The sequence below is a fragment of the Neopelma chrysocephalum genome, unplaced genomic scaffold (assembly GCF_003984885.1).
Source record: "Neopelma chrysocephalum unplaced genomic scaffold, ASM398488v2 Primary Assembly neopelma1_64, whole genome shotgun sequence".
NCBI lineage: Eukaryota > Metazoa > Chordata > Aves > Passeriformes > Pipridae > Neopelma > Neopelma chrysocephalum.
In genome coordinates this window covers 5,158,205-5,185,296 of record NW_020897721.1, presented here as the reverse complement: position 1 = coordinate 5,185,296, position 27,092 = coordinate 5,158,205, and the positions used below count along the sequence as shown (strand labels likewise).

At 41.2% G+C, this 27,092-nt stretch overlaps 1 protein-coding gene across 18 annotated transcripts in view; it reads left to right on the top strand.

Annotated features, from left to right (window-relative positions):
* The window catches only part of PTPRF (protein tyrosine phosphatase, receptor type F), a 287,080-nt gene that overhangs the window by 81,298 nt on the left and 178,690 nt on the right, over window positions 1-27,092 (top strand). For all 18 annotated transcript variants that reach the window (XM_027683284.1, XM_027683287.1, XM_027683288.1 and 15 more), the window contains 2 exons: window positions 9,758-9,903; window positions 12,611-12,752. In XM_027683284.1, the coding sequence (XP_027539085.1) occupies window positions 9,758-9,903; window positions 12,611-12,752 (288 nt within the window). The remainder of the gene's footprint in view (window positions 1-9,757; window positions 9,904-12,610; window positions 12,753-27,092) is intronic.

The window sequence follows — 27,092 nt, the reverse complement described above, 5'->3', positions numbered from 1 at the left end:
CCTCAGTCAGCGTGTGGTTCTTGTCTTTCTGATGAGGAGGGTCGGGGTTGCTCAGCAGCCCCCTGCCAGCACAGTCCAGCTGCCAGGTGGAGGTGGTAGCCCTGCTCAAAGGGCTTTTGAGCTGTGTGGGACTCTGTGCCTTCATTTGGCCACTGCAAAAACACAAGGTAAAAAGTGCTCAGTGGTGCCTCCCAGAAGTGCTGAACCTCTTCATTCAAGCTTACCAAGGAGTCTGACTTGGATGAAGCCTTTTAGTGGGGAAATATTCCTGTTTTTTGGGGAATGTCAAGAAAGACACACACCCCCTACTCCTCCCCCATCCCGGTTGAGAGTATTTTGCTTGGGTACATAGCTCACTGCTCTGGTAAATGTTTCAGTGTGGAAGTTATATTTCTTGCTTTTCTGTGGTCTGTGCTACAGCTGCTGCATGATAAAACAGTTGACACAAATAGAAAAAAAAAATAAAAATCACTGGTGTTACAGAAGTGCCAGCCTGCACTCGGTATCGTTAAGCAGAAAGTCTTCCTCTTGACCAGGTAGATGAGACAGAAATTTGGTTCATTACCAGGAGGAGGACAGAGCAACAGACAGTGGCATTAAAATGAAATGCAAGTCCCCTCCTGAGAGCCTGGGATGCCTTTGCTCCAGTAACGAATATCCTGAAGAGGTCACTTACTCTGGCTCCGAGTTCTGTTTAAATCATTGTATTATGCGCTCTGTTTACAAAATAAGGTTTACACTTGCTTTTAATTCTTAAAAGCAGAGGAAAAACCTGAACTTGGCAAAGCCTTTTGAACTGCTGAATCAAGAACTAGCTGCTTGCAAAGAGGGATTAAAACCTTTTAATCCTTTTGTGTAAAAAAATTTGGTGTTTAATGTGGTAGGCATGCTGGCAAAATTAATTTTCATGTTTTTTCAAGCACAAGATTTCAGTTCTGTCTTTGTTTCCTGGTCCTGCATATCTTAGCTGGTTCTTTACGCTGTGCAACACACTTTATTAACTTTGAAGTTTTGAAGAAATTTGCAAATAACAAAATGCAGATTTGGAAGGAAAAGTAAGTTGCTAGGAGCTGGCACAGCTGTTCAGTGCTGCTTCAGGCGGTGTGGTGATGACTGATTTCAGGGCCCAGTAGATGGGGTTTTTATTCTCTTGTCCCTTGTACATATTGTGTGCAAGAGAGAAGGCAACCTTAATTCAGGTACTGAATTTTGTGTATGATTAAGTGAACGTTCTATATGGATGCATTTGAAAGCCCTTAAGTGAATGTTGTGTAAATGGTGATAATTGGAGACCGTCTCCCTGCAATCCTTTCTCAAGCTAAATAAGGTCTAAGGCCAAAGGCCCAAATGCTTAATTGTATTAAACACAGAGGCTGAAAAATTTATTAACTCAGAAAGTGTGTATTACCAAGTTAATTGGAAGTGCCTTTAAGCTATTACCAGGTGGAAATTTGACTTCAGGTTTCAATTTTAAATTAAAGCAGAAAACCATTCTGTGAGGCTGCTGGAAGCTCTGCAGTTAGAGCAGCTCTTCTCTGCTCTCCTTTGTTTTTTTCTACTCTGTGTAATGCTTACTATAAATGCTGGGAATTGAAAGCTGAACCCATATGTAGGGCTCTGGCTTTTCCCCAAAATACGTAACAGGCTGCACACACAGGCTGCCAGTCCTCTAGGGAAACGTAAAAGCAGAGGATGGGAAATGAAGATGACCTCAAGTTCTAGAAGGATGTTTTACTGGGCTATTCTTCTGCTTGGTTTTTCATCAGTATTCTTCAGTTGTATGCAGGACTGCTTTATGCTTCTTGGAATATTTTTCTTTTTCTAGTTACATGTTATTTCAGTTATTGGAAGCAAATGCAAGAATGGTGTCATAGTAGAGGGATTGATTTATTTCCCCCCTCCCCTTCTTGACACACAAAAAACTTTAAAAACCCCATGGACGAGACTCAGTCACAGCAGAGGGATTAGCCAGAGTTAGGGATTTTCTTACTAAGATGTAAAGCAGCTCACACTGATAGCCAGCCAGGCACTTTGAGAAAGACACTGCAATTACAACAGGCTGGAAAAATAACGGAGAAAATTTGCCACCCCGTGTGCAAAATCTGTAGGCCCCCTGCAGATGTGATATGAAGAGAAACCACCTCCCCGTTGTGTTAAGATTTGTCTGCATAAAACTCCACAAAATAATCAGCACCCAGAACGTTCAGCACTGCTGAGTGACCTGCACAGCATCTCCTCGTGTGACAACTGCCTGAGACAATTCTGGTTCAGTATCATGTCAGTTAATTTTAGGTGTTTAAATTTTGTCAACAATTTCCATGATTCATAAGGAGACAGAATTGGAAATTTACTCAAGTGAAATACTATGATGACAGGCTGTTGCTGTAGCTTATTAATATCCAGTAATCACGGCCTTAACACTTGAGTGAGTTAATGGCTTTTAACCTGTATTGCTGTGCAATAAGCAGGTTTATCCAAACATCAGTATTTAACAGTGAATGCCCAGTTTTTACTGGTGAAGGATTGGTTTATTTATACCTGCCCAGACATGAAGTAGAAGTACACACGACACGTGAGGTTTTAACATGTTTCTTCAAGAAAAAATTTTAAAATATTCGAATTTGACTTAAATTAGCAAGCATAAATCCTGTATTGGCAAAAGGCAAAAAGGTGGCTTGAAAATGCCACTCTGGGTGGGAAAATTCCCTCTGTGTGTCTGCAGAGACACCTCAGCCCTGTGCAAGGCATTGCCTTTAGACTGGGCTTGTGGTGAGGAAAGAGCCTGTATAGAAATGGTGAGGAGCACCCGTTTGCTAAGACAGTGAAGAGGCAGGAATTGAAGATGGTAAGAGTTTCTGAGCTTAAGCCCGTTACAAATACTGATAAAATTACACGTTTGACCTAACATGTACCCTTGCATTCTCCTCAGTTACGCTTACTACAGATAAACAAAGCACAGTGGGTCTTGCATGCTGAAATGAGCGCCTTGAATCTTAGTTCACAGCATTTCCTGCTAGTGTTCAGGGGAAAGCACAGCCTCTGCTGGATGACTGCTTTTGTTATTTTTGTAGTGTAATTGTTCTGTTGGACATTACAGAGGTCACTGAACATGTTAAAAGATCTACTTCTTGGAATTTTGGATATTAACCATTGGCTTTATTTGATTTCATTTTGTACAAACTCAAAAGTTATCTGTGAGTAACTTCATGGAAGTCAGGATGTGAAGGTGAGGAGAAATGCAGCTTGCTCTGAGATAATGTTTGTGGATTTTATTACCATGGACACCCACACTTGAAGCCGGAAAACTCAACCACTAAAATTGGATTGAAATAGCAGAATCATTTGTCCTAGCTGTTGGGAATCTCTTAAGCATTAAAACTTAATAAAATGATAAAACAAAAGAGGAGCATATGCAGGTGGCATTAGGTAACCTGTAATTCAGAGTGATCTGAGGAATATGTTGAATTCAGAATGCCATTTTCTGTGATTGGGATCCAGCTAAGTCATTTAAAGTGGATGTGAGAAATGGTTATGATCCATTCCCTGGATAAAATGAAAATTGTGTACATATCTGAGCATGCAACACCTCACTATATACATTTGCATTTATTTAATAAGTACCTTGCACCAAGCAATAGAGGACAAAAATTTCATTTACAAAGTGCTGTCATCTTAGCGAAGCAAAACCAAAATAGGAGATTTAAGGAATGAATTAGCATTGTGAGCTCACCAAGACCCACAGATGCTTCAGTAAGCTGTTGTTAAAGGCTCAAATAGGCACTTCCTCTGTGTAAATTATCCAAGAATAAAAAGTGCAAGTCTGAAAAATTGTGTTTTGGAAACAGTATTCATAATAATCACAAAGGGACAGGAACTACACTCAAACAATGGTGGGTATACTGAAAGGAAAGCGTAAGGATACGAAACATAAGGATAGCTGGAGAGCCCACTGGCTCGCCTCCTGCCCTGCAGCAGATGCTTAGGAGAAGAATCATAGATCAGCTTTCACCAGAGTATCCTTCCAGCAGACATCCATCCATGCACAGATATCAATCACCCAAGATCATAAAGGAAACGGAGAAAGAGAAATACCCTTGCTGTGTATAAAAGCATGGGCCACCTCTGTCTTCTAGACCACTTTATTTCCACTTCAAAGTCAGCCGCGAACATGAGAAAGTCTGTGTCATTGCTGGTTTCTTCCCAGTGCTATAACTGAGCCACATCATCATGTTTTGTGTATTCGTCCTGACAGCAGCCATGTGAGAACAGCAGGTGAGTTTTACAGTGGAAGGTGAGGCACAGTTGTGCCTTTGCATATGTGACAGGGAAGGTTAAAGGCAGGGAGTTAAACCTGAATTTCACAATTTCCAGGCTCAAAAACTGTTTTCACTATGATCTGTTCCTGCTTGTGCCAGTAATTTCTTCTAATTCATTTAGCCCAGGCACCTAAATAAGGTTACCCATTTATGCCTATTGTATGTGCTTATCTAGTTCATCTTATATCGCAGCTGTTAATTTTTTCTTCACAAAGGAGACTACTTTCAATCTTAATTTAGCTCAAGTCATAAAAAGCTTTTGGATAAAAATACAAGCTCCCATCTCCTACAACACTAGTCTTATTTTTGGCTGCCCTTCTATTTAGAGTAGTGAGGACTTGTAGCATGAGGACAAAGATATTTGTTTTTAAAATCTCTCACAGCAGGTGAGTGTTCATAGAACACTTAATTGCAGACGTGTTTAATACTTCATTTTTCTCAAACCTGTGTGCAACCCTTTGGAAAAATGGCATCCACAAGAACAGGAGGTGCAGTATGTTGCCAGTTTTTGAATTAAAATTTTTGGATGATATTAAAATATTTGATGTGGGTGCTAAAGACTGAAAAAGCATCAAGATTCAATTTCATTTTCCCATTTATTTTAAGAAAATGATGGGTCTTTGAAATAAAACAAGTTAATTTTTGGGTATATGAAGTATATTTTTGTTGGCATCTATTATGTTTCAGCCATTTCAAATTTTTGACTCTTACAAAATTACAAGGTAACTTCTTTTATGTGACTTGTGTGTGCTTAACGTGGAGCCAAGTGCAAGGATCTGTGCTTAATATCCAGGACCCAGCATCATTTTTCAGAGATCTGGCTGATGAAGTCAGGTAATGCAGATCATATGTTGCTTCTCAGAGGCCATGGTTCACATAAAAGACACTTTGCCAAGTTAGAGGAGGGGCTACACCTCTGTGCTCAGCCTTGAGGGAAAACTGGCAAAAGATACTTTTCTCCCTGGCAGAGTCCACTGGGTTCACCGAGAAACCTGCACAGCCTAAAAACAACACATGTGATGAAGTGACTTTGAACTGCTGTAGTAAAGAAAGGAAAACCTGAGAAAGAGAACTGAAATGTTACTATTCTGCTATGGATGTTTGGTAGGGACAGATTTTAAAATGGGTGCCGAGATGTTTTTCTGATTTATAAGAATTGTTTCATAAGCAAACTGTCTAGAATAGCAGAGAGCAAGAGTGGTTTTTGTATATAAAATACAGGTGAGAGAGGCATCTTCATGGCTGGCTGTGCCCTTGCTCTGAACTGCCTGGCAGAAAGGCTGTCAGGGACTCTCCAGGAGGCCTGAGGTTGTGTCTTTGAGGGCTTCAGGTTCCCCTTCCAGACCCCTCACACTTGCTTTTGCTGGGCAGGGCAGGCAACAGCCATCATGGTTAGTGCTTCCCTGACTGTCTCTGCCTTTCTGTGCCCAGGTTCTCGCAGACCTTTTAAAAAATAATTTAAAGGAGCGTTTCTTTTGAAAGCGTCACACGCCCAGCTCAGGACCCTGCATGAGTTTTCTGCTGTTTTCCAGCATGCTGAAGTAGTCTCGTGTGTGGCTAAATCTCTGCTAGCATCTCTTCCACGCCACGAGGCCCTACTTGTGATTCACTTTATAGGATTATCTGGGAATCTGTGCTTGCTCGGCAAGTGGCTTTTTCAACCCTACCGACTGTGAAAGGAAAGTCCTTTTCTTCTGAAGGTTTTTTTTTTAATTTCTCAATGGAGACCATGTCTGAGCAAGTTGTTATTTTTACGCCCCCAGCCAAACAAGATGAAGCCAGTGTCTTACAATAAAAAGAAAATACTCTATTTTTTTACCATCTTCCTCCTCAGAACTGTGTTGTTCCCATAAGCTCTCTAGAATAATTTAGTTTTGAGCAAAGACCAAACAGGGAAAATTCCAGCCAAGAAGTTGAAAGTTTTCTCGTTCTCCTGCCTGAAGCTTATGAGTGAACAGAAATGATGAGAGAGTGGCTTCCCCTCCTGGTGTAGTAGGAACTTGGTTGTGAAGTGAGGAGCAAGAATTAGTTTAGAGCGTGAGGACTGAATGTGCTCCAGGGATCTGTCACTGAGCAGAGAGGCTAGGGAGAGAAAGGCTGGAGTAGTTTGGACTTGTGGGAACTATGCCAGTCTGGAGTTGTTACTCCACGCAATGGAGTAAGTGAAGGTGGGTGTGATGGGCACCCAGCCATCCAGCACCTCTCCCTGCTGTCATCCAAGGCTTGCTCGGGAGGTTCTCTCTCAGGCTGATATTTCACAGATTTGTCTTTGAAATATAATCACTCTTTTTTTCCTCTCTCTCTCTTTTTTTCTTTCTTTTCTTTTGTTATTTTTTTTTTAAACTTTCAACAGAAAATCCTCAGCTTTGGTCCGTAGGTCATCAGGGAAATGATGTCAGGACAGGATTTCACTGCAAAAGACACTTCAGTTCCTTGTATTTAGTTGTAGCAACAAACAGTTGGTACATCCATAATCCTCTGTGGTAACTCTGGTTTCTTTGAATTTAAGGAGGGGGAAAAGACAACACATAGGTTACTTCTGTATTTTCAGTACATCCTTATTTTTCCTGATTGTTTTTCTGGGGCTACCCGAAGAGTGCAAACGTGCAAAACAAACTAAAAAAAGACCATGACCTGACCGTATCCTTGGTGTTGCCCCTTGGAGGTAACTGGTGTTATATCCCAAGGCAGCTTCCTCCAAGCAGTAGAGTTACAGAGTTATTGGCTGGAGGGGAGATGTGGAGGTTGTCTAGTCCACTTAACATGCATTTTTTGCAGTCACCAAGAGTTTCGTGGATGGTCTGTCACACTTTTGTTAGCTCTCACTGAGATAAGTTTTGGGATTTGCTGTAGCAGTTACCAATCAGTATAAAGATATGTATGCCCATGCCTGACTCTATTGTCCTGGGGCCAGGACTCAGGATTATAGGTTTGCTTAATTAGTACTTTCCTTCCATTTCAAAACTTCAGGGCATACAAATGTTTAAAATGGCTTTGTAGAAATACTCTTTCCCAGACTGAAAATTTGTTTTATATATATATATGTACTTCTGTGACCAGTCTCAAAGGATTTAGATGGTTTCCAGAAATTGGTGTTGCTCAATTAAATGTGCAGGGGAAAAAGATTCATTGCAACAATGTAAATTCAAGGCAGCAGGTTTTTTAGGTTTTACTGCAGGTGAACATCCAGTTTCCTTTTGTTCTGGTTTTTAATAGTATTGATTTTTTTTTTTTTTAATGTACAAAAGTAAAGTAAGTCCTCAGTGTACGAGCTGAGGAGTAAATATACAGGCAGAGGTCTAATTGCATTGTATTCTTCAAGGACAAAAGTTTTTGGATTCTGCTGTATTTGCCATTTGAAAAAATTACACTAAACTGCACTAAGATCAAAGTAAATAACAGAAAATCAAAAAACCAAATCAGCTGCAATACAAGACATCAGCTCAGCACACTGCATAGCTAAACAGTCAATCACACTGCCATCACTAGCAGCCTGAACGGTAAATTAACATTTCACTGGAATAGATGAGAGGTGAATAAAGACAGATATATGTAAATACAAACTAAGTAGAAATAGATATGATTATAGATGAGTAAATATGTGAAATCAGCATCAGTTAAGCAAGCACACTTAATAATTGCTTGCTGTCCATGTCAGGACAATGTGCCAAAGCCTTCAGACAGCAGCCATCATGTCTTAAAAGGCATCTTCTGGGTTTTGAGTGCAGTCCTGGAGCTCCTTTCACCAAGGATGGCAAAATTCAGTACACTTGTGTGAGGAATTTCTGTGGCGAGGCCAGATCTGGGATATTCCTCCACAGCTGCTAAGGGAGAGGTATCATCTTCCAGTGCTCCCAAAGCTCTGCCTAATCCTTCCCTGAGCCCCACTGCGCTCCCTGCCCTGCTTGAAAAAGAAGAAAGAGGCATCTTTCTGCCACGTTAGGGGCCCAAATGTGCTCCACAGAGGCTTTGGTGACCCTGGAGCTCCTTGTAGGGGTTTGGGTGCCAGTGTCTGGAGGCAGGGAGGGAGTAAGGAGCAGAGCATGGCCCCTGCCCTCTTCAGTAGCTGCTTCTGTCTGACTGGCTCAGTGGTAACTGGCAACTGCACCCATTGCATTGAAATCTCTCATATGCTAGGAAAATGTGTTTAAAGGCTGTCTTCTTTTGGGATTGCTGGATTTGTATCCTTCCTAGATCAGGGAAACTCGGCCCTTGGTTTGTCAAGAGTTTAAAGCCCCTGGGCTGACAGATATCATCCCACTCTCCCTCAAGGACACGCTCGGGGATGTGTCCAGAATGTGAAGGTGCGGAGCCACCAACAGCTCTGCTGAGGTCATTGGTGCATTGCCTTGGAGTTGAACAGGTTTCTTCTCTCACTCATCCTCCTTTCCACATGCCAGTAGCTGTCTCTGACCTGTTTATAGGTCAGGTTGATCTTTGAAGTGGTTGATCAGAATTGTATTTGAATGTGGCCGTAGTGTGACCTGTGCATGGAGTGACATCATGGGTGGACTCCATTAACTCCCTCTGTGGAGTTAAATGTTTTAGCTCTTCACAGGGATATGGGATCATCAAATGCTTCTCACTTGGACAAAGCAGTATTTCAGAAAGGTCCTTGGATCACATAGTGCAAAATTTTCTCATATAGTGAGTGCAGAAATAATATACAACCATTCAACCTGGATGCATAGTTTTAGCCATCTGAATCTGTCATGTAAATCCAGAAGACACAACTGTATTTTCATGCATTTTTTTATTGATTATTAAAATGTTACATAATACTTTTTTTTTTTTTTTTCATTTTTGCTGAGTCTTTCAGGTTTGAATGTCACTTTGGTTTCTTTGCTGACTTTCACTTCTAGTGATTAGTTTCTTAGCAGGCATAGGCCAGCTCTGCAGGTTTCCAGATACTTAGGCTGTAGGATTTTTATGTCAGTCCACATTTAAAATGAAACTAGAAGTTGTTATTTGTATACTTAAAATACTGTATCTGTTAATTTTTATGAACATCATAACAGCTTTCAGTAAAACTAATGTCAAGGTATGGTACATTTCATAGGTTTGGTGTGTCAGCTGTTCTGTAATTTCCAGTGCTATGACCGTGATATAAACCTGCAAAATCCATTTATTAAAAAAATAAACCGTAAAAATGGTTCCAAATTGTCATATACCTGAATGAATGCCCAGGGGGCTGGGGGGAGACTTCTATTGCCCTCATTTATAGGCAAGCCAGATGGACTTTATTCATTTCAGGAAAAAAAGGTACTCAAGCAGAAACTCTGCTTGTCACGTTGCAGTCTGCACTGAATTTGTGTGGCCAAGGCCATTCAACCTGGATTTGCAGTAGGAGCACCAATTATCTCACAGTTTCGATTAACATGACACATTCCTTGCTTATCTGATGTTATGTCCTCATGGGGGTGATTTGGTTATTTTTCCAGGCAAACCAACGTTTATGAAAGCTCCTGAAGATCAGATTGGGATTTCTGGAGGAGTGGCCTCTTTTGTGTGTCAGGCAACAGGAGAGCCCAAACCTCGTATCACATGGATGAAGAAGGGGAAGAAAGTCAGTTCTCAGCGGTTTGAGGTAATTACAAAAAAAAAAAAAAAAGCAAGCCTGAAACCAAAATTTCGGTAATCAGTCTAATCCTTGCGGGTCTTAATTACATAATAATCACTTCAGCTTAGGTATCTCTCTGTCACTACAATACAGAACCCTAGAGCTTTAGAGTAAGGTACATTTCCTTCCCTGCAGCAATGCAATCTGTAGAGCAGGTGGTGTCCTTTGAGCACGATGCTGGAAGCACACACATAGGACATCCCTCTTCAGAGGGGAGACTGGGGCTCACACAGAATTGGATGGCAGATAAGAGCTGGATCTAGCAGTAATTTTCGGTTTTCGTTGTGAAAATTTATAAGGCACCTCTCTGACCTGCTGTTCCCAGTGGAATTCAGAAGTGGGATGCCAAAACGCTACTGGATGGCTTTCTAAGCAGTGGCCATCCCTCCCACAAATGTGCTTGAAAGGGGCACGCTGAAGTCATCCTGAAGGGTGAATTGACTTCCCTGTGAACTAAAGCATGAGAGAAAGGAAGGGAGAAGAGCAAGTATCAGAAATGTCTTTGAAAAAGGGTCCAATCTGGTTCCTATTTTAAATAGCAAATACATCTTCACTGACTTTCTCCACCTTTTTCTCCGCTTCCCTTTCTTGGTGTTGGGCTCTTTTCTCTGAATCTGCCCTTGGAAATGTGACCCTTCTGCAGTTCTGCGGCCTTTCCTCTAATCCCCTGTCTTTGATGTTTTTGCTTTTCTGACTGGAGCACAAGATGACTTTGCTGCCCAGAATGGATTGATTCAAGTCACCAGTTTTAATCATGATTTCGTATGTGAGCAGAAAACCTTGATTAAAGTAATCAATTTTAATCTTGTTTTACATTGTTATTTCTCCCTGGTAACGGTTAAGTTTTGTTGTATAGTAAATATTTAAACATTCTAATTTGTAAGTAGCTATAACCTTTATAGTGAATTTGGTGCTTATTGTGGCTGACCAGAGGGCTGTGCCATACTATATGCATTTATATGAGCAATTTCATACCTTTGTTCACATCAGTTTTGATATATAATCGAGGCATTTTTATTATGTCTTTCTTTGTTTTGCTAGATAATTATTAATTTTACCTCATTATTGAGCTAGTCTTAATTGGGGAAAAATTGGAATTTAGTTTAAAATGAAAACCCCCCCTGAAATCCATGTACACATGCTAAGTTGTGACACAAAAGAGGTGTCCATCGTTAGTAAATGAACAGCATTTTGGCCTTAATGTCTGTCTGGTCCTTAGTAGTTGTAGCTCCATTCCTATCCCACAGTGTTCGTTCAAAGGATAGTAAGGGCAAAAGAGCTTTTCTGCTGTTTCATCTCTTAGCTTTTTAGTCCTTAGCTTTTTAGTCCTTATCACTGAAGTGAATTAATCTCTGTAGCTGAGTTTGTCTTGTTTCAAAATTTCGCAGTAGCCCTATCTTTTGTAAAGGTTTAGCATTTTGTCACAGTTTCATATTTAATTTTAAAATGAGTATTTAAAAAAAAAATTCCTTAAGATGTATTATGGTGATAATCATATTTCTCTGTCTTTCTTTACTTGACCCCATATTAGGGGTTTCTGCGAGCTGTTTCAGTTACTTGAAACAAAAGGACTATTCCTTCTGGTGTGAGAAATAACAGATTTTTATGTGGTCTTGGTTACCTTTCGATTTCTTCCTATTTCTCCTGTCACTGCAGAGTCTTGTGGTGCACGTTGTTTTTCTCCTTCCTGTTCTCATTCATTTGATCTTTATGCTGTGGGAAGAACTCCTAAACAGGCTTTTGAAAAGAGGGTAAAAAGTTTTGCATGGGGGTAATGCAGGTCCTAGGCTGACCTGCGTGTCTGGAACGAGGTGTTGCTTGGTTTCCTCCATCTTCCCCTCCATTCCCAAGGGACAGGAGGAGAGGTTGTACCTTCCCCTCATGCTGTCACCAACTTCTGCTGTGCTTAGCAATAGGAGAAGGGTGAGTTTGGCATTAACAATGGCCTGAGGCTGTGCCTTCACAGCCTTGCTGTTAAGGAATAACATATAGTGATCCAGCTGCAAACTAAAAAATACCTCTTTATTCCATGTATAAGTCAGAGTAATTCATGTAACAGCTTAGCGGGATGGATGGAAAGGCAATGATTTATTAAGGACTTAATTTATTATGCTGGGGAAGAAAGTGTAATTACATCACTGTTGATTATGCTGGAGTTGCAAAGTACCTGATGCTGAAGGACATTAAAACCCCTCACTGTCTGCTGGAGTTAGCATGTGCTGTAGGTACTCAAGGTTTTATTCGAGTTTGGTTACAGTTTTCCTGGCAATCTCACAGGAGTATATCATTCTGCTCTTCCATCAAGGTGAAAGTTGGCACTAAATTGTGATCAGTGTGATTAGTAAAACCATTAGTGCAAATATGGCTCAGATGTTCTAAATCATCAGATCCACATCTTTATTACCAGGCTGATAATTTGTCAACCTTAATTGATCCATGAAGAACCTCATTGGATCTTCATTTGTTCTGGCCTCCTCAGAGGGCAGATAATGTTCTTGACGCTGAAATTTTTGTGTTTCTGGACTTGGAACACTTGACAAATTGCATGGTATTCTTAATACTTACAGGGCTTGTTTTGGTTTGGCTTTTGTTTTTCAGCCTCTGCTTTGTTTTGACTTCCAGTGTTTGTTGCATAAGACACCAGTAAAGAAGTGCTTTCTTTTCATTTCCAAAGGTTATCGAGTTCGATGACGGATCGGGATCGGTTCTGCGGATACAGCCCCTGCGTGTTCATCGAGATGAAGCCATCTACGAGTGCACAGCCACCAACAGCGTCGGGGAGATAAACACCAGTGCCAAATTAACAGTGCTAGAAGGTAAGGGGGAAATCCTTGCGTGCCTTAGGTGGCAGGAGACGTGGTTTTGGCAGCTACATGTCGATGTGGTGTTTTTAAACGGCGTGGTGATATTCCAGCTTTGGTTTGGGAAAGCTGTGTTCTTCCTGCATCGTTTGCTATAATTTCTCCTAGTGATAAGAACCTCATTTTTGAGGTAGTGATGAAAGGATTGCAGACTGTGACCTTTCTTTAAAGTGTTTTCATTCTCTGATTGAGGTGTGTCATTTCTGACTTGGAGGGCTATCTATAGAGACATTTGTATACTTCCCTCATCAGTTTGCTTTGATAGAATGCCCATTTTTAGGGTATCTAAGTATTGTATTTGACAATCAGAAACTTAATCTATGTTTCTGCACCTTCTGGACTAAATCGGCACATTTCTTGAATAGATTTTCAGGTACTCTTCAGGTTTTGAATTTGATGTGAAATTGAGCTGAGAGGTTGGTTTTTTTTCCAGTGTACTCACAACTTGTAATTCTCATTTTACAGAATAGATTTTCATCCTTGTCTGCTATATGAGCAAGTTTTATTTTGCTTGCTGTGTTGTTTCTGCTAAATGAAATGTTTTGTGGTAGAACAGTTTATTAGATATAAAAGAGCTAGTGATCAGTTGATTTTTTTTTTGTGTGTGTATTTAAATGTCAGAATCATTGTCTGCTCCTAAGGAAATGTGGGTTTTTTTCAGCACATCAGTGTGTGCTATCATTTGTTTATATATAGGATTTTGTAAATGTACTGAGGTGTTACAAATCCGGGTCATTTGGCTGAAGGGATTTTTACCCCTTGCATTTACTAAGACAAGCAGGAAAAGGCTTAGGCAAATTGCTTAATGTTCATGCATTGATGTAAAAACTTCTAAGGAATGAAAAACCTAGAGTGTTCATTGTTTTAGGATTTTGAACCAGAGGAGACTGGTTATACCAGTGGTGAGTGCGCCAGCCATACATGACAAGTTGCCTATTGTTCCTTGTTCTCCCATCCCCATTTATAGCACAGGGGTAATCATATTTTCCTCTCTGCTCTGTGACAAAGAATACATTAAACAACTGCAATGTGCTGAGGCACCGTGGTGATGGGAATCACAGAAATCATTCAATACTTGATGTGATTCTGTATCTTGTTTCTGGAGGTGGGGCATCTTATAGATCAGCTCACTCTTCAGTAATAGTATTATTAAGAATAGGATAACAGGTACTATAGACTTGAAAATTATTGGGAGACAAAAATCAGGTCCTTTTTGTTACCTCTTGCCTTTGCAGTCGTGTGTGTGAGTGCAGAAAGCTCTATGGAGCTCTTTCAGCAGTTTATGTGCAGATCTGCATTTAAATGCGTCTTGCAACTGGATTTTTGTGATACTAGATACTTGAATACCCAACTGTTCCAAGTACATTCCTGTTTCCTTTGGTTGCAGTTGCCTTTATGTATCTTGGATATGTATGCACATGCACACACACGCTAATAATTTATTTGCTCTGTGTTAAATGTTCAAAGGCCCACAGAGACATGCATTGCATAAAGGAGCACAACAGTATTTCTTGGCTCCATGGTGCTCCTGCTGATTTCCTGATGAGGTAAAACTCGCAGACCACCACATAAATAGGGAATGTTAGGAAACACCAGACACAGGAAAAGGCACGTGGGCACACAATTTAAGAGCCACAAGAGCAAAAGTCACCAGCAGTCAGGCACAGAACCTGCTTTTCTGATTGGCAAATTCCTTTAATTGGGAGTAATGCTGGTTGAACGTGATCCCATAAGGTCAAAAACGACCTGCAAGCTGAGGGGCTGTGTCTTCCACTCTTAACTGAAGAGTATCGACCCCTTGCTGGGCACTCTTGTAATGGGCAAAATTAAGAAACATTTGCTGTCTAACAGTTTGTATGTGCTCATGCATATAGAGTTGTGAGACTGATGGAGAGGATGAAGCGCTACATGTGCCTTTTATGTTGACTTAACTGCCAAAGAAAGTGAATTCTGTTATGATGTATCTTTATTTAAGAAAAAGTGCATTATATTTCTCTTTTCTGAGACTTTCTGTGGGCAGGTCTGTATTCTTTTCAGTCATGTTATCTTATTCTGTGTTGTCTGCCATAGATTATGCTGTTTCTGCATTTTGTGAATATGAGGGTTTTTTAATTGTTATTAATATTCCTTTGCTTGCGTGTTGGCAAAATGGACACTGCAACTTGATGCCCTGGTTGTGGTTATGTTTAGTCCCAGTGGCTTCCAAAAAACAGTGATAAGTGCCCAAACTCTCTGTTATGCCATCACTTTCCTAACATGAATTTTGTAGAGGTGTTTGAACATGATGCATGTCATGTGGAACCCTTGATACTCTCAAGACTGTCAGCTAGGATTGGATTTTTCCTCTGCTTCTGGGGTTAAAATAATTTCTGTAATTGGTCTCAGGTGGCAGTTTGAATGATACAGACGTTCTGCACTTCCTTTCAAGAATTTGACTAATGCAGTGGTCCCTGGTGCATGACAAAGCTCTATCATAGACGTCCTCGTGGTTACATGCTGCTAAATACGCAGCATGTATTGATTTTTACATTAAAAATCCTTTATAACAATAAGTTTTAATGCTTCTTCGCAATTTGCTCTTGAGAACATAGGCCTTAACATTAAATCCAGAAGTCACAGTCAGGGTTTAGCAGGCTGTTATTAGATGTCTTTGTGGCTAACTAATCTGGAGCTTTATTTTATTTAGATTTCAGCAATGTTTTACAGATCAGAGGCACATAATCCTTTCTAATTGCCAACTTATTCCATTCTGAATATTAAGAGAGAAGCATGAGTCCAGTCTCCTGGAGGAATCAGGAATTCTCACATAAGTGAATCTCTTTTAACAGTTCAGTCCCCTCCTACCCTTTCATGCTTTGCTTCTTTGTCTCTTATTTTTCCCTTCTAACTGCAGATTCTGTTGTGACCAAACTACATATACTTAATAGAACTGGAAATTATTTCTCCTGTTGATAGTAGAAGAAATAGAAGTGCGTATACCTTCTCTTCTCATTTCTCCTGGGTGGCTGATAAGCTGAATTATGTATGAGTCATATTGAACATTTCTATCTTTTTTTCCAATTACGACCTGAAGCAGCACAGAAGTATGTTCCTGCCTGGCAGAGGAGGAAAGCAGTGCAGGGCAGGGAGGGCTGGAATCAATAAGCTGACACACATTCTCAAGGAAAGCCTTGGGGACAGTTAGTGGCACTAACAAATTAATAAATATATTATTCAGTGGTAATGTTGAGAATTACAGAGCTTTTTAAATAGGGAGGTTATATGAAATGTGAGTAGGAAGGATGCAGGAACGTAGCAGCAGGCTGATTGCAGGAGTGTCTGTGTGGTGTCCTTCCACAAGACTCCTTCCATGTTCAGCATTGCAGCTGTGTTGTCTCTAGTTACCTGTACACCAAAGAGTGCCTTCAGTCTCTGGTTTCCAGCAGTCTCCACCCAACAGGAAGATAAGGAAAAGCAGTGGAAAAAAAGTCTTGAAAGGGCAGGCAGAAGTATAAAGATTTTTCTTTTTTTAAATTATTATTTTTTTAGGGGAAAGGAAGGAGGCTCAAATACAAAGTATGAGTCCCTCCTCCCAGGGCTTTCCAACTTGGACATTCAGTTTTGATTTCAAAAATTGGGTAATTCTTTAATTGCAACTGGTCCTTTAATGCTTCACAAGCAGTCTTTTTTCACTCCCCTGTAACCCAGAGCATACAGTCATATCCAAGTGATACTGAATATATTCAGTTTCATTTCCCTTTGTTTTTAAGTAGGTTAAATGAAAATGAAAATACCATCTCCAATTTCCATTCTAGATCTATGCAAATCCCCTATGCCTCTATCCCAGGCTCCTAATCATGTGGTGCGTAGTTATCTGCCTGGAGAGTGCTGCCAGGCTCCACAGGAGAGCAGCTTCTGGTAAAGAGGACAGACAGAGGAGCCAGGAAAGGGTTGCTTGCACAGTGGGTTTCTCAAGGTAACCTGGCAAGTTAAATTCTGCTGGCTGGCTTTGTGCTGACAGAAGTTGGGGAAGTTTTGGAGTGTTACCATGAAGGTAACCCTGGGCCACAGAGGTGTACCTGCTGTGGCACAGACAGAACCGTGGCCGCAGATGCTTCCAGATGTACCTGCTCTGGCATGGGCTTGTCCATGGGGGTTTCCTGTCCCTGCCTGGACTCATCCCCAGGCCACAGCTTCTCCAGTGCAGCAGCACAGGAACAGCAGTGATGCCCTGGCCATCTGCCAGCCCAGGTACATCACCAGGGCTGTTACCAAATGTTCCCAGGCACGGCAGAGTGAGAGGATAACCAGTGCAGCAAGCAATGAAAGCAAAAAGCAACCTCTAATGAGCACCAGACTCTAATATACAGTAAGGCAAGCAAGTTCCATGCAAGCAGAGGAGCCTGCCAATTAATAGCTAAATAGCAATAGCAGATATAAACTCGATTTAGCACATTCCAGTCAAATCTGTCATTACCTTGAACCCTTTGAGCCCCATGTTGGGCACCAAAAAGGACTGTCCTGGTTTGACACCAGCCAACAGCTGCTTGTGCCCTCCCCCTTTGGTGGGGTGGGGGAGAGAATTGAAAGGGTAAAAGTGAGAAAATTTGTGTATTGAGAGACAGATGAAACAAATGCCACACATGCTAGCAAAGCTAAACAGGGAATTCCTTCACCACTTCCCACGGGCAAGCGCCTCCAGGAAAACAGGACCCTATCAGGTGTAACAGTTACTTTGGGAGATGAATGCCATCACTCTGAATGTGTGTGGTCCCTCCTTCCTTCTCCTCCGCCAGGTTTACATGCCGAGCTTGGTGTTGTATGGCAGGGGATATCCCTTTGGTCACCCCTCCTGACTCCTTGTGCACCCCCAGCCCACTCGCTGGTGGGGTGATGTGAGAAGCAGAAAAGGCCTTGACGCTGTGCAAGCCCTGCTCACCCTGAAACATCCCCGTGTTATCGACACCATGCTCAGCACAAATCCAAAACACGGCTACTGTGAAGAAAATGAAGTCCATCCCAGCCAAAACCAGCACACCTAGAAAGTTCCTGAGTGCAGCAGCTGTCCCGGGGTGGGAAGCACTTCTACCTTATTGTAATTTGCTGCTTGCTGAACCATGTCATGAGCTTAATTTCTTTCACCATCTGCCAGTTGAATTCCAGTTCCTGGGGTTACCCTGTTTGAAATGCTGTAAATGGTAAACATTTGACTGTTACAAATGATTTCTGCAGAGAGCTAGATCTCAGAAGGCCTGAACCAATATGCCCTTTTTGTAAACATTCATCTAAAAGTGATTTTTGTCATTGGAATAGTAAACAGAAGTTAGCTATGTTTAATCCTCGTTAATGTTTGGTTAGTTGCAAAAGGATCAGTTGGATCACTGTACTTTGGCTCATGTTTGTTTTCACTGCTTTTGCATCTTTTTGCCAAGAAGAATTTCTAGCGATGTGTTATAAAACTGAAACAATTATAGAATGGAAATTGAATCTATTTGTATGTGCTCCTTCTGATTGTGTAAATAAATTAAGTCTCCCTGTACCCTGCTGCTCCTGGGATTGGTACTGTTCTCTTCATGTCTCTTGTCAAGAGAGGACAGGTCTTTCCTCTGCATGTTTCGTGTTAATTAAGTGTTCCAATTTCCTTTGGTCTCTTCCTGGGAAGAAAGACTGCTGTGGTCCTACTACAGAGGTCTCCTACTCCTGTTCTTAGCTCTCTACTCAAGCAATCAAAATCCTTTCTGGAGGAGGGAGGCAGTTAATGGACCTTTGTAACTATTACACTGCCAAGAGCTCCAGCACACTGAGTCTCCACGTGCTTCACTGCTTAGGGAAATGTCATAACATAGAGCACCTATCATCTTAATCCAGGTGTGAAATTCCTGGTTCTCTTCATTATATTTATTTGCTTTCAAATATTGGATTCAATAAGAACATTAGCCTTGCTCTTATTTTTTATAATACATAACAATATTTTCTTGGCTGTGAGTGTAAGACAGAGACGTAATTTTCTCAGGTGAAGAAAAGTTTTAAACTGTTGTTGGTCTCTCCTTCAAACGGGAGAGTCAGCAGATCTTTAGAATGCATCAGGCCCAAATGCCATAATTTCCATTTCTTATCTCTGTTTAAATGATTAACTAATGGCACATAACCATGTAATGTATCCATGATAGCAAGTTCCCTCAGAAGACTGCCATGCACTAAGGTTAACATCTGGGTTCATTCCACAAGTTTATGAAGCAAGAAATAAAACCTTTGAAAAGTTTTATACGAAATATCACATAGTTAATGCCAAGCTGAACCCTTTGGAGCTGTGCACTCCCATAAAACCTTGTGTCTGAAAAGCTACTGACCTCTCAATCTTGAGCACGTTCTTCTTTTACAGTAAATGGCTGTTTCTGCATATTACCTCCCAAATGAGGTCCTGTGAGATTACATCTGTAGCGGAGTGGGATGTTGTCACATTCTTATCAGCAAAGTATCAATGATATTGCAGTGCCCAAAAGCAGCACCCATGATTCAGGAAGGACTGCCCAGATAGAAACAAGTGAGCTTTAAGTGTCAAACAAGAAGGAAGTATATTCTACAGAACTCTGCAAAAACTTGAACGCAGGTTTCGTATTGCCAAGTAGCCTGAAGTTCTAAGTGTGCAGTTGTAGTATTAAGTGTGTAGTTATAGGCTGTTAAAAGACTTCTCAGAGCTCCTTGCCTCACGCAATTGATTTATTCCAAGTTTATTTAACAGTTTATAAGTGTTGACTTTGGTACTGGAAATCACGTTCAGCTAAGAATTTTTTTGCCAATAGCAGTTGTCTCCATTCTATTTGCTCCATTTCTGAAATCCCTCCTGAAGATATTCAGAAACCAGGATGTTCATTCAGAGCCTTGTGGCGACCTACTGTTATTTTCTGTCTGTTACGAAAATTAATAATTGAGTCCTGGGCATTATTTTCTCTCTTTTCTTGGGCTCAGGGTGTAGAGACAGGTTGCTTCTCACTCTGTGTTACCTTACAGCTTCCTGGGAGATTGTCTTGGAAAGTGTGTCAGGCTGTTCTACTGCTGCTCCGCTGTCAAAACGTTCAGCCTGTTCCAATAGGTAAATGAGGCACAAGCAGATTAGTTTAACTCTCTGGCAGGGATGTGCTCATGCAGGCAGGTTCCTGTCTGGCTGGGGAGGTGTCCCCGTGGTTTGCCATATCCCAGCTGAGACCAAGGATGGCCAGATGACTGCTTCTGCATCTGTATTCCAGTTTGAAAATCAGACGGGTTAGATTAAATTGTCTGTGGTTTAAAACTAATCTGTTTTGACTCCGTTGGAACAGATCATCGGTCCCAGCTGGGAGGCAGCAACCACCAGTGCTGCCTTTCACGTCGCTGCAGAAGGGCTGGCAATTCCCATGTGCCCCAACCCCCGTGGCCACAGCCATGTCTAGACAGCTTAGACAGGACTGGGATTTTGATGGTGTCAGTAGGCAATAAACCGGGGTGGAAACCTTGGCTCAGGCTTAGGCTAAAAAGAGCGTTGGTCTAAAAACAGCAGGAGGTGGGAGCAAGGAAGTGAAGGCTGCAAGGAGGAGATGTGTCCCCCATAAACTTTTTGTGTTAGGTGTTATCAAGGAAGAAAAGGCAAAACCAGCACAGGTATAATGTAAAAGATTGTAAATCTCAAAGCAGATACGTTTGTTAGGAAAATGAGTGTTTAGGTCCTAGTTTACCAGAAAGTGGCCTCACCTTGCAGTAAAATGAGTTTCATAGGTGATCTGCCAGTCTTTCTTTTTGACTCTCCTGGTCTCAATGGTCCTATTCTGTACCTGTTCCCGTTTGAGTTCAGAGGCTTTTTTTGAAAATGCCTAACTAGAGATGTGTACACAAGGAGCCTTATAAGGGCCTTTTCAAAAGCACTGATGAATCTCTGGATTTTGGAGATAAACCATCAGATGTATGCTGGGATCACAGTTGCTTTTTTCATTTAGTTGATCACTGTCTAGAATAGCTTCTCTGCATTTCTCTAATGCACACCCACGTTTGTCTCCTCTCCTCTTGTTTCCAAGCAGTATGTGCCAGGCTTACAGCAAAAATTCTAATTATTTCTTATGTTTGTTCGTATTATTCCTGTCACTTAAGGTTATTTGGCTCTTCTTACTTGATTTTTTCGACTCTCGTGTTTATTTACAGCATCTCCACAGCACTGTCAATTTAAGACCCACCTTGTGTGCAAAGGCTGTTAATGCATCTCGTAATTTCAAAACTGATGTTCAAGGAACTCATTGATAGAGACCATTATTGCACTGCTAATAAAGAAATAGCAAACAAGAGAGTGGAGTTGATTAGGTGTCAGTGAGCCCTGATTTGGCTCTAAAAATGTTTATTTGGTAATAACTAGTCTTAGGCTGGACCTGGTGACTCTCAGATAATAAAATTACTGGCAGCCAGAAGAAAATATTTTATTTTTTTTTAATGAATTGTGCATGCATGGTTCTAGAAGTCTTTCCGAGAAGGAGAAAAACAGACATGAAAATTGTAAATTACTCATTTTCTTATTGTAAAAGTCACTTTAATGGAAATTTATTTAATTCATTTGGGACAGGCAAACAAGAACTTAGTTCTTTCAGATAGTTTGCATAGCTGTAACTGTAAACCTTGTCAGAATAACCCCCCCTACATTTCTTGTCAGATTTAACTGGTCTACTGGTGACCATCAGAAACTAAAATAATAGGTCTTTATCATCAGATGTTTCAAAAGACCTTCCTTACTGCTGGATCTCTTTCAAGATGCCTTGTTCTGAGAGCGTCTGTAGCAACCCGTTATTGACAGATGTGCTCTCTGTAGCTTGTATGTCAGTCCTGCTGCTATCTCCTGCTGACTAATAAAGTTAGTTGCTGGTATGTATTTGTAGAGTCTTTGAAGTCTGTTAGGTTGTGGAATAGCCTTCTGAAAGAGTTAGTAGCTCATTGTTTAACTATTGGAAATTAATGGGAAACGCTGCTTGATAATGCCATATGGATTACCTGCTTTGCTTCCAAGGGTAAAGTGAAGGGCAAGAGCAAAGTGTCCTGGAAAGCCTTTCTGAGTTCTCAACTATTTTGGCAAAACTACCTTCCATATCTGCTCATAACTCAGAGACTCTGCCCACAGCTTAGTGACCTGTTGTCGTTTACTGGCATCCCATGGCTTACAGAGGTACTTAAAACAAAGCACCACAGTGATCTTCTGTACTACCTTGTGCAGAAGTGAGAGAATATATACCCTTGATAGAACCAGAGAGTAAGTTCTTACATGAAAAATAGAGCATGGAGAGAACAGAATGTGATGACTGTTGGGAATGCAGTGCTTACAGTAGAAAGCATAACTCTCTGCGTGCAAGGAAGTTTCTGTATGGTCATCTCATGCCTTATCTATGCCTTATCTTCTTCCTCTCACTAAGAAAAAAAACAAAACAGGCCCAATAAATAATTCTTGGAGAAATCAATATTTTAAAATGAAAGTCAGAAAAACATGAAACTGGAATATCAAGGTATGCTAATAAATCTGTAGTGACAACAGCTGTTGAGAAGAGAGCATGTCCAAGTTGGGTGTAATGTGCTTCATGACTGTACCTGTGGAAGAGAACATTTCACAAGTATTATAACTTCCTCTCCTGCACAAAAAGGAAAATCACGTAACTGCTGCAGACCTTTTGGTCTGAGATGTACAAAACAGAGCAGGTTTTGCACTGAAGACCTGTAATACTGATTATTCTGACAGCTGGTTTCTGTGTGTGTTGCTTATTCACAAGTCCCACATCAAGTTGTCCTTATGGATCTCTTGGGGGTCTTGTGTTTTTATACATTCTGGAGTCAGGAAGGCTCTACAGTTGTGATGCTTATTAAAATGCAGTGCCCAGATAATGAGCAAAAGGAATAATTAGCCCTAATTTTCGATGCAAGGAAGTAATTATTGTGAATGTTCATTGTTAATTTGTAACTTGAGCTGTTAGTGACTAAAATATGTTTGGTATAAAGATGACCTAAAATACCTGCATTCCACATGCTGTCTTAGAAGCCCAGTCTTGTAGTAGTAAAACACCACCTTCCCCATAGAGTTTTCTAACAGCTGTTTATTCTTGTGGTTATTTCAGTTGGATAATAAAGTAGTGACTCTTTCTGGCACTCCCACCTGCTCAGATTCTTTCTGCCCAGAGCTCCGGAATAGCTCTTTCAAATCCTTTATCCTAAGGAAAACCAGCGGGTGTGAGGCATAATAAGATCTGTCTTTTCAAGATTATCTAGTGCCTTGATGAGGCAGGTTGGATAGTGCCATGGGAAAACACTGCAATGTATTCATCTGTCGTGCTAATCCTGGGCTCTGTTCCTCCAATCCTTTTATCACAAGGGTCCAGCCTGGATGAAACCTTTCCAACTTCTTGGTGTTTGAGTTGAGTGGAGAAGTCTAAATAGCAACCAGAGCTATAACTTTATCCAGCTATTGTGTGCGAGTGTTCGCTGTTGTGTTGCTGTTCCAAGGTGGAACTGGGGGACATTTCCTTGCCATAAGAGTACTTGTCAGCACAGGATGCAGAATGCTTTAAGTAAAACTAGCTGCACTAAGTGCTACATGCAACAGAACTGGCATTATGACCTTTTAGCTGCTTTGAGACAACTGGCAAGGTGCTGGAAACATTAACCTGCTGAGGACCTTAAAAACACCAAGCCTTGTTTTTTTGGTGCTACAGCTCCAAAATGGTGTTTTGTTTGCAAGCAAGGCAAAACTGGAATTTATTTTTCTATATCTCTTTGATTTAGACAATGCCACAGTTGGTCCCAGTGAGGAGAAAGTCCTTGGAGAGAGAACAGAAATGATAAACATATTGATGAAAAATGCATAAGCTGCACACGGGGTGGTTTTAACAAAAGCTGCTGCAGGGAAAGGTAATAAATTGGGGAATGCACAGTCCAAGGTGACAGACATCTGGTCTAAAGAAGGGCAGACAAAAAAAAGGTCAGGATGGGGAACAGAGTCAGTCTTCTAGAGAGCCTGAACCTCCTTCACTGCAGGGAAGAGCAGTGTATGCCAGCAGTGCTACAACTCATGGAAGTGCTGTCCAGATGGAGGCAATTCCAAACATGTGACAAACAAGCCAGGCTAAGCAGAGAGCTTGTTGTCCCTTGGAGCCTGTCTGGAAGGGAGACAAGAACCCAGCTGAACCCCTGGCAAGTATTAAAACACTGAAAGCCTACATATGGTAGAGATCAAAATGATCCACCTGGAAGAGTGAAGAGGTCAGCAGGGAGAGCCTTCGCTTGCATGGGCTTTGCTCTGTAAGAAGATGGGGTGTTGTCTCCTGTCTCCTGCTAGGAGGTTAATTTGGGCAGAATTTTTCTGTAAGAATATCACTGATGTGAAACCTATAGCTGGGTTGTGCATGTCATCAGCAAACCCAGCACTGAAGTTGTTGAATGGGTTGAGGCCAGGGGGAAACTCTCAGCGTGTGTTCTTTGCAAATAAATGATTTGGTTGCTTGATTTGGATGCGAGTTTGACCCTTCAAAAAGTAGCATTGCAGAGAACCTCAGCTGACGCTTTGCCTGCAGGAATAATCTGGCCTGGTGGAAGAAAACCAGCAGTTGTTTTGCCTGGAGGTGGTGGGCTCAGTCAGAGTCCATCCGATTGGCATGAAGAGCACGTCCTAACATTGTAACTTCTGCCTGCCATGTGCTCACAGTCCTGAGGAAGAAATTGCTGATCAGATGAGTAGTATCCAGACTCGAATTTAGCGGACACGAATGAAATCTTAATCTTTTGCAGTAGGACTTTCAAAAGGGAGGAAAAAAAATAAAAGGGTTCTGGACAATTCATGCTTTTACTAATTAGACACTAAAAATTATAGAAGTACTAAAAAAAAAAATAAACCTGTAGCTCTTGCCTCAGGCATGAATTTACCAGCTTCAGTTTGTTGCTCAGTTCGGTTCATTGATCTTGTCACAATTGATGATTCATTAAGTTGTGACTACTGTAGAAATTACAATGCACAGATGTAGCTGAACTGCACATCTGTGTGTTCCCAATGTGTTAATGATTTAAAAATGCACTTTCTCTCTGGCCATCCACTGTGCTTCAAGTGCCAGCTGACATTTTGTATTACTGAGCCATTTGTTGTGGTTGGCAGAGGGAAAGTCTTTTGGTTCTCCTTGTACTTTTTTTGTGACTTTTACCCATGTTTCAGAGAGCTGGATTTGATTTTTCTGAGCAGCCTTGGCCTTGCAGAATGCGAGTTGTGATGTGTGTCTCTTTCTGCAGGCTGCCACCTTTTTCAGTGTCACCTGCTTTCTCCTGGTGTTTGCTTACAGCAGATGGGGTTATTTCCTGCACGGAGTCACGAGGAACATGGCAAGGATTTGCTGTTTTCCTGACTGGCTCATGACTCTGAATTTTAATTTTTGAAGTTTGACTGGGGTGGCATTGACTTGGTTCCCAGCCTAATGTTTACGACTCAGTTTATGTAGTTTCTCATCCTAGCAGGTCCTAGAAGAACTCAAAAATTTTTGTGTGTTGGCTTAAAGGCTGATTGGCATCAGCAATTCAAGAATGTGTGACAACACTGTAAAACATCTTAGTTGTTAAACCTACTCCTAGCCTCTTCCCCTGATGCAAACCACTGCTCAGACTGGTTCTTATTAGAGTCTTTCATTTGATCAAAGCAGAAATCTGAGGAGTTGTCTGTCTGATGGAGTGTGGCTTCACTGATGAGGCAAGCTATACCCACTATTAAATCATAGTAATGTTATGCCCATATTATGTAGGTAATGGGTTTTCTTGTGGTTACATTCTGTCTCTAATACCACTTTCTAGAGCAGACAAACCCATAAGACTCCTCTTGCTTCAAGCCTTTCAGGGAGTACCCAGGGAGAACAGGCTGCATCTGTTCAAGCACATACCAACCAACATACTGTGTATCCACTTCCAGTGTGATTGTAGGCTCTGTGGTTAGAGAGTCCATGTCTAGCATCTCTTGCTTGCTTCCTCTTTGGTTGAGCCATACAGATACTTCTGAAAGGTAGATTAAAGGATATCTTTATGAAATTATGTACTATATCATGCCAAAAAAAGTGCAAGCCAGCTGTGGGTCCAGCAGTAACTGGTCAGTTTATTCCAATAATTAATATATAATTCCAGTGTTGAAACTGTATAATCTCAACTTCAGTCTAAGCCATTTGGCTCTTTCTGACTGTAAACCCTCTTTTCTGCCGTGTGTCTCTGAGATCCCTTTTTCCATGTAAGCTTCTGTAAATTCTCTTCAAAAGGCTGAACAGTTGAGCTCAGTAAGCCCCTGTTTTATGGCCTATTTTCTAGCTCCTGGCTTGCTTTTGAGCTCATATTGAAATTCTCTGTGCTGTTTTTGTGCTTTTATAGAAATACATGCATTGTAATTCACACAGTATTTTGCTGCCATAAGGAACAGCTTCAGTGATTGAAACTGAAGGTCAGTCTATCCCACTTTTTTTTTCCCAGGAGCCAGTTGCTGAATGCCCAAGAAATGCGTAAGGACCACGGTTATAATGACAATTCCTCCCAGTGCATGCTTCTCTAGCCTCTGCTGATGGCATTTTTGAGCTAAAGGTAGTGGGTTTAGTCAGACTAATGAAAGAAGCGTCTAGTTGTGCTTTAACTTCCAGTGTGCATATAGTAACACATATAGCAAGATGTTTCCCAGCTTCACTGAGAAAAAAACACCTGTTAACTGCTGATATCATTTATGCTTTGCAGCCTTTGTAGGAGAAGGGACAGTGAGTTGCTGTTATTGGAAGGAGCTCTGGATTCAGTAGCTCTTTATTGCCTCCATCCTTGTGTCTTCATACTAAAAAGTGCTGATCTATTTAGTTGTGATTTAACACATGTAGTTTGCAACAGCAAAATCATGCAACCTCATCCAGTAGAAACAGGGCTGAGCAGAACCGTGGAGTTGCTTTACCTTATCTGGCACAGTATTGGATGAATATTGTAAGCCCTTTTTTCCAAATCCCTTGTGTTCACATTACTCTGTACTCTTCTTTTATTCACATGTAATATGTTGGATGTTGCCTCTTTAATTTTGCACAGTTTGTAGCAGTAGCCTGTCTCTGTTATTTATAATCCAAGATGTTCCATGTTTGGGAGGCACAGTGGCTGGATGTGCTTTGTAGCTTCCCTCAGTAGCTACAGTGAGGGGAAAAGCACTAAGGCATTTTGTGCAGCTGTGGAAGGCTGCACCCAAGTCCTCCTTACACTGATTTTAGCAGCAGAAGCGTGCATGTTCCTCATCTCCAGACCTGACTAAGGGCTTTTGCCCAGCAAAGGGAAATC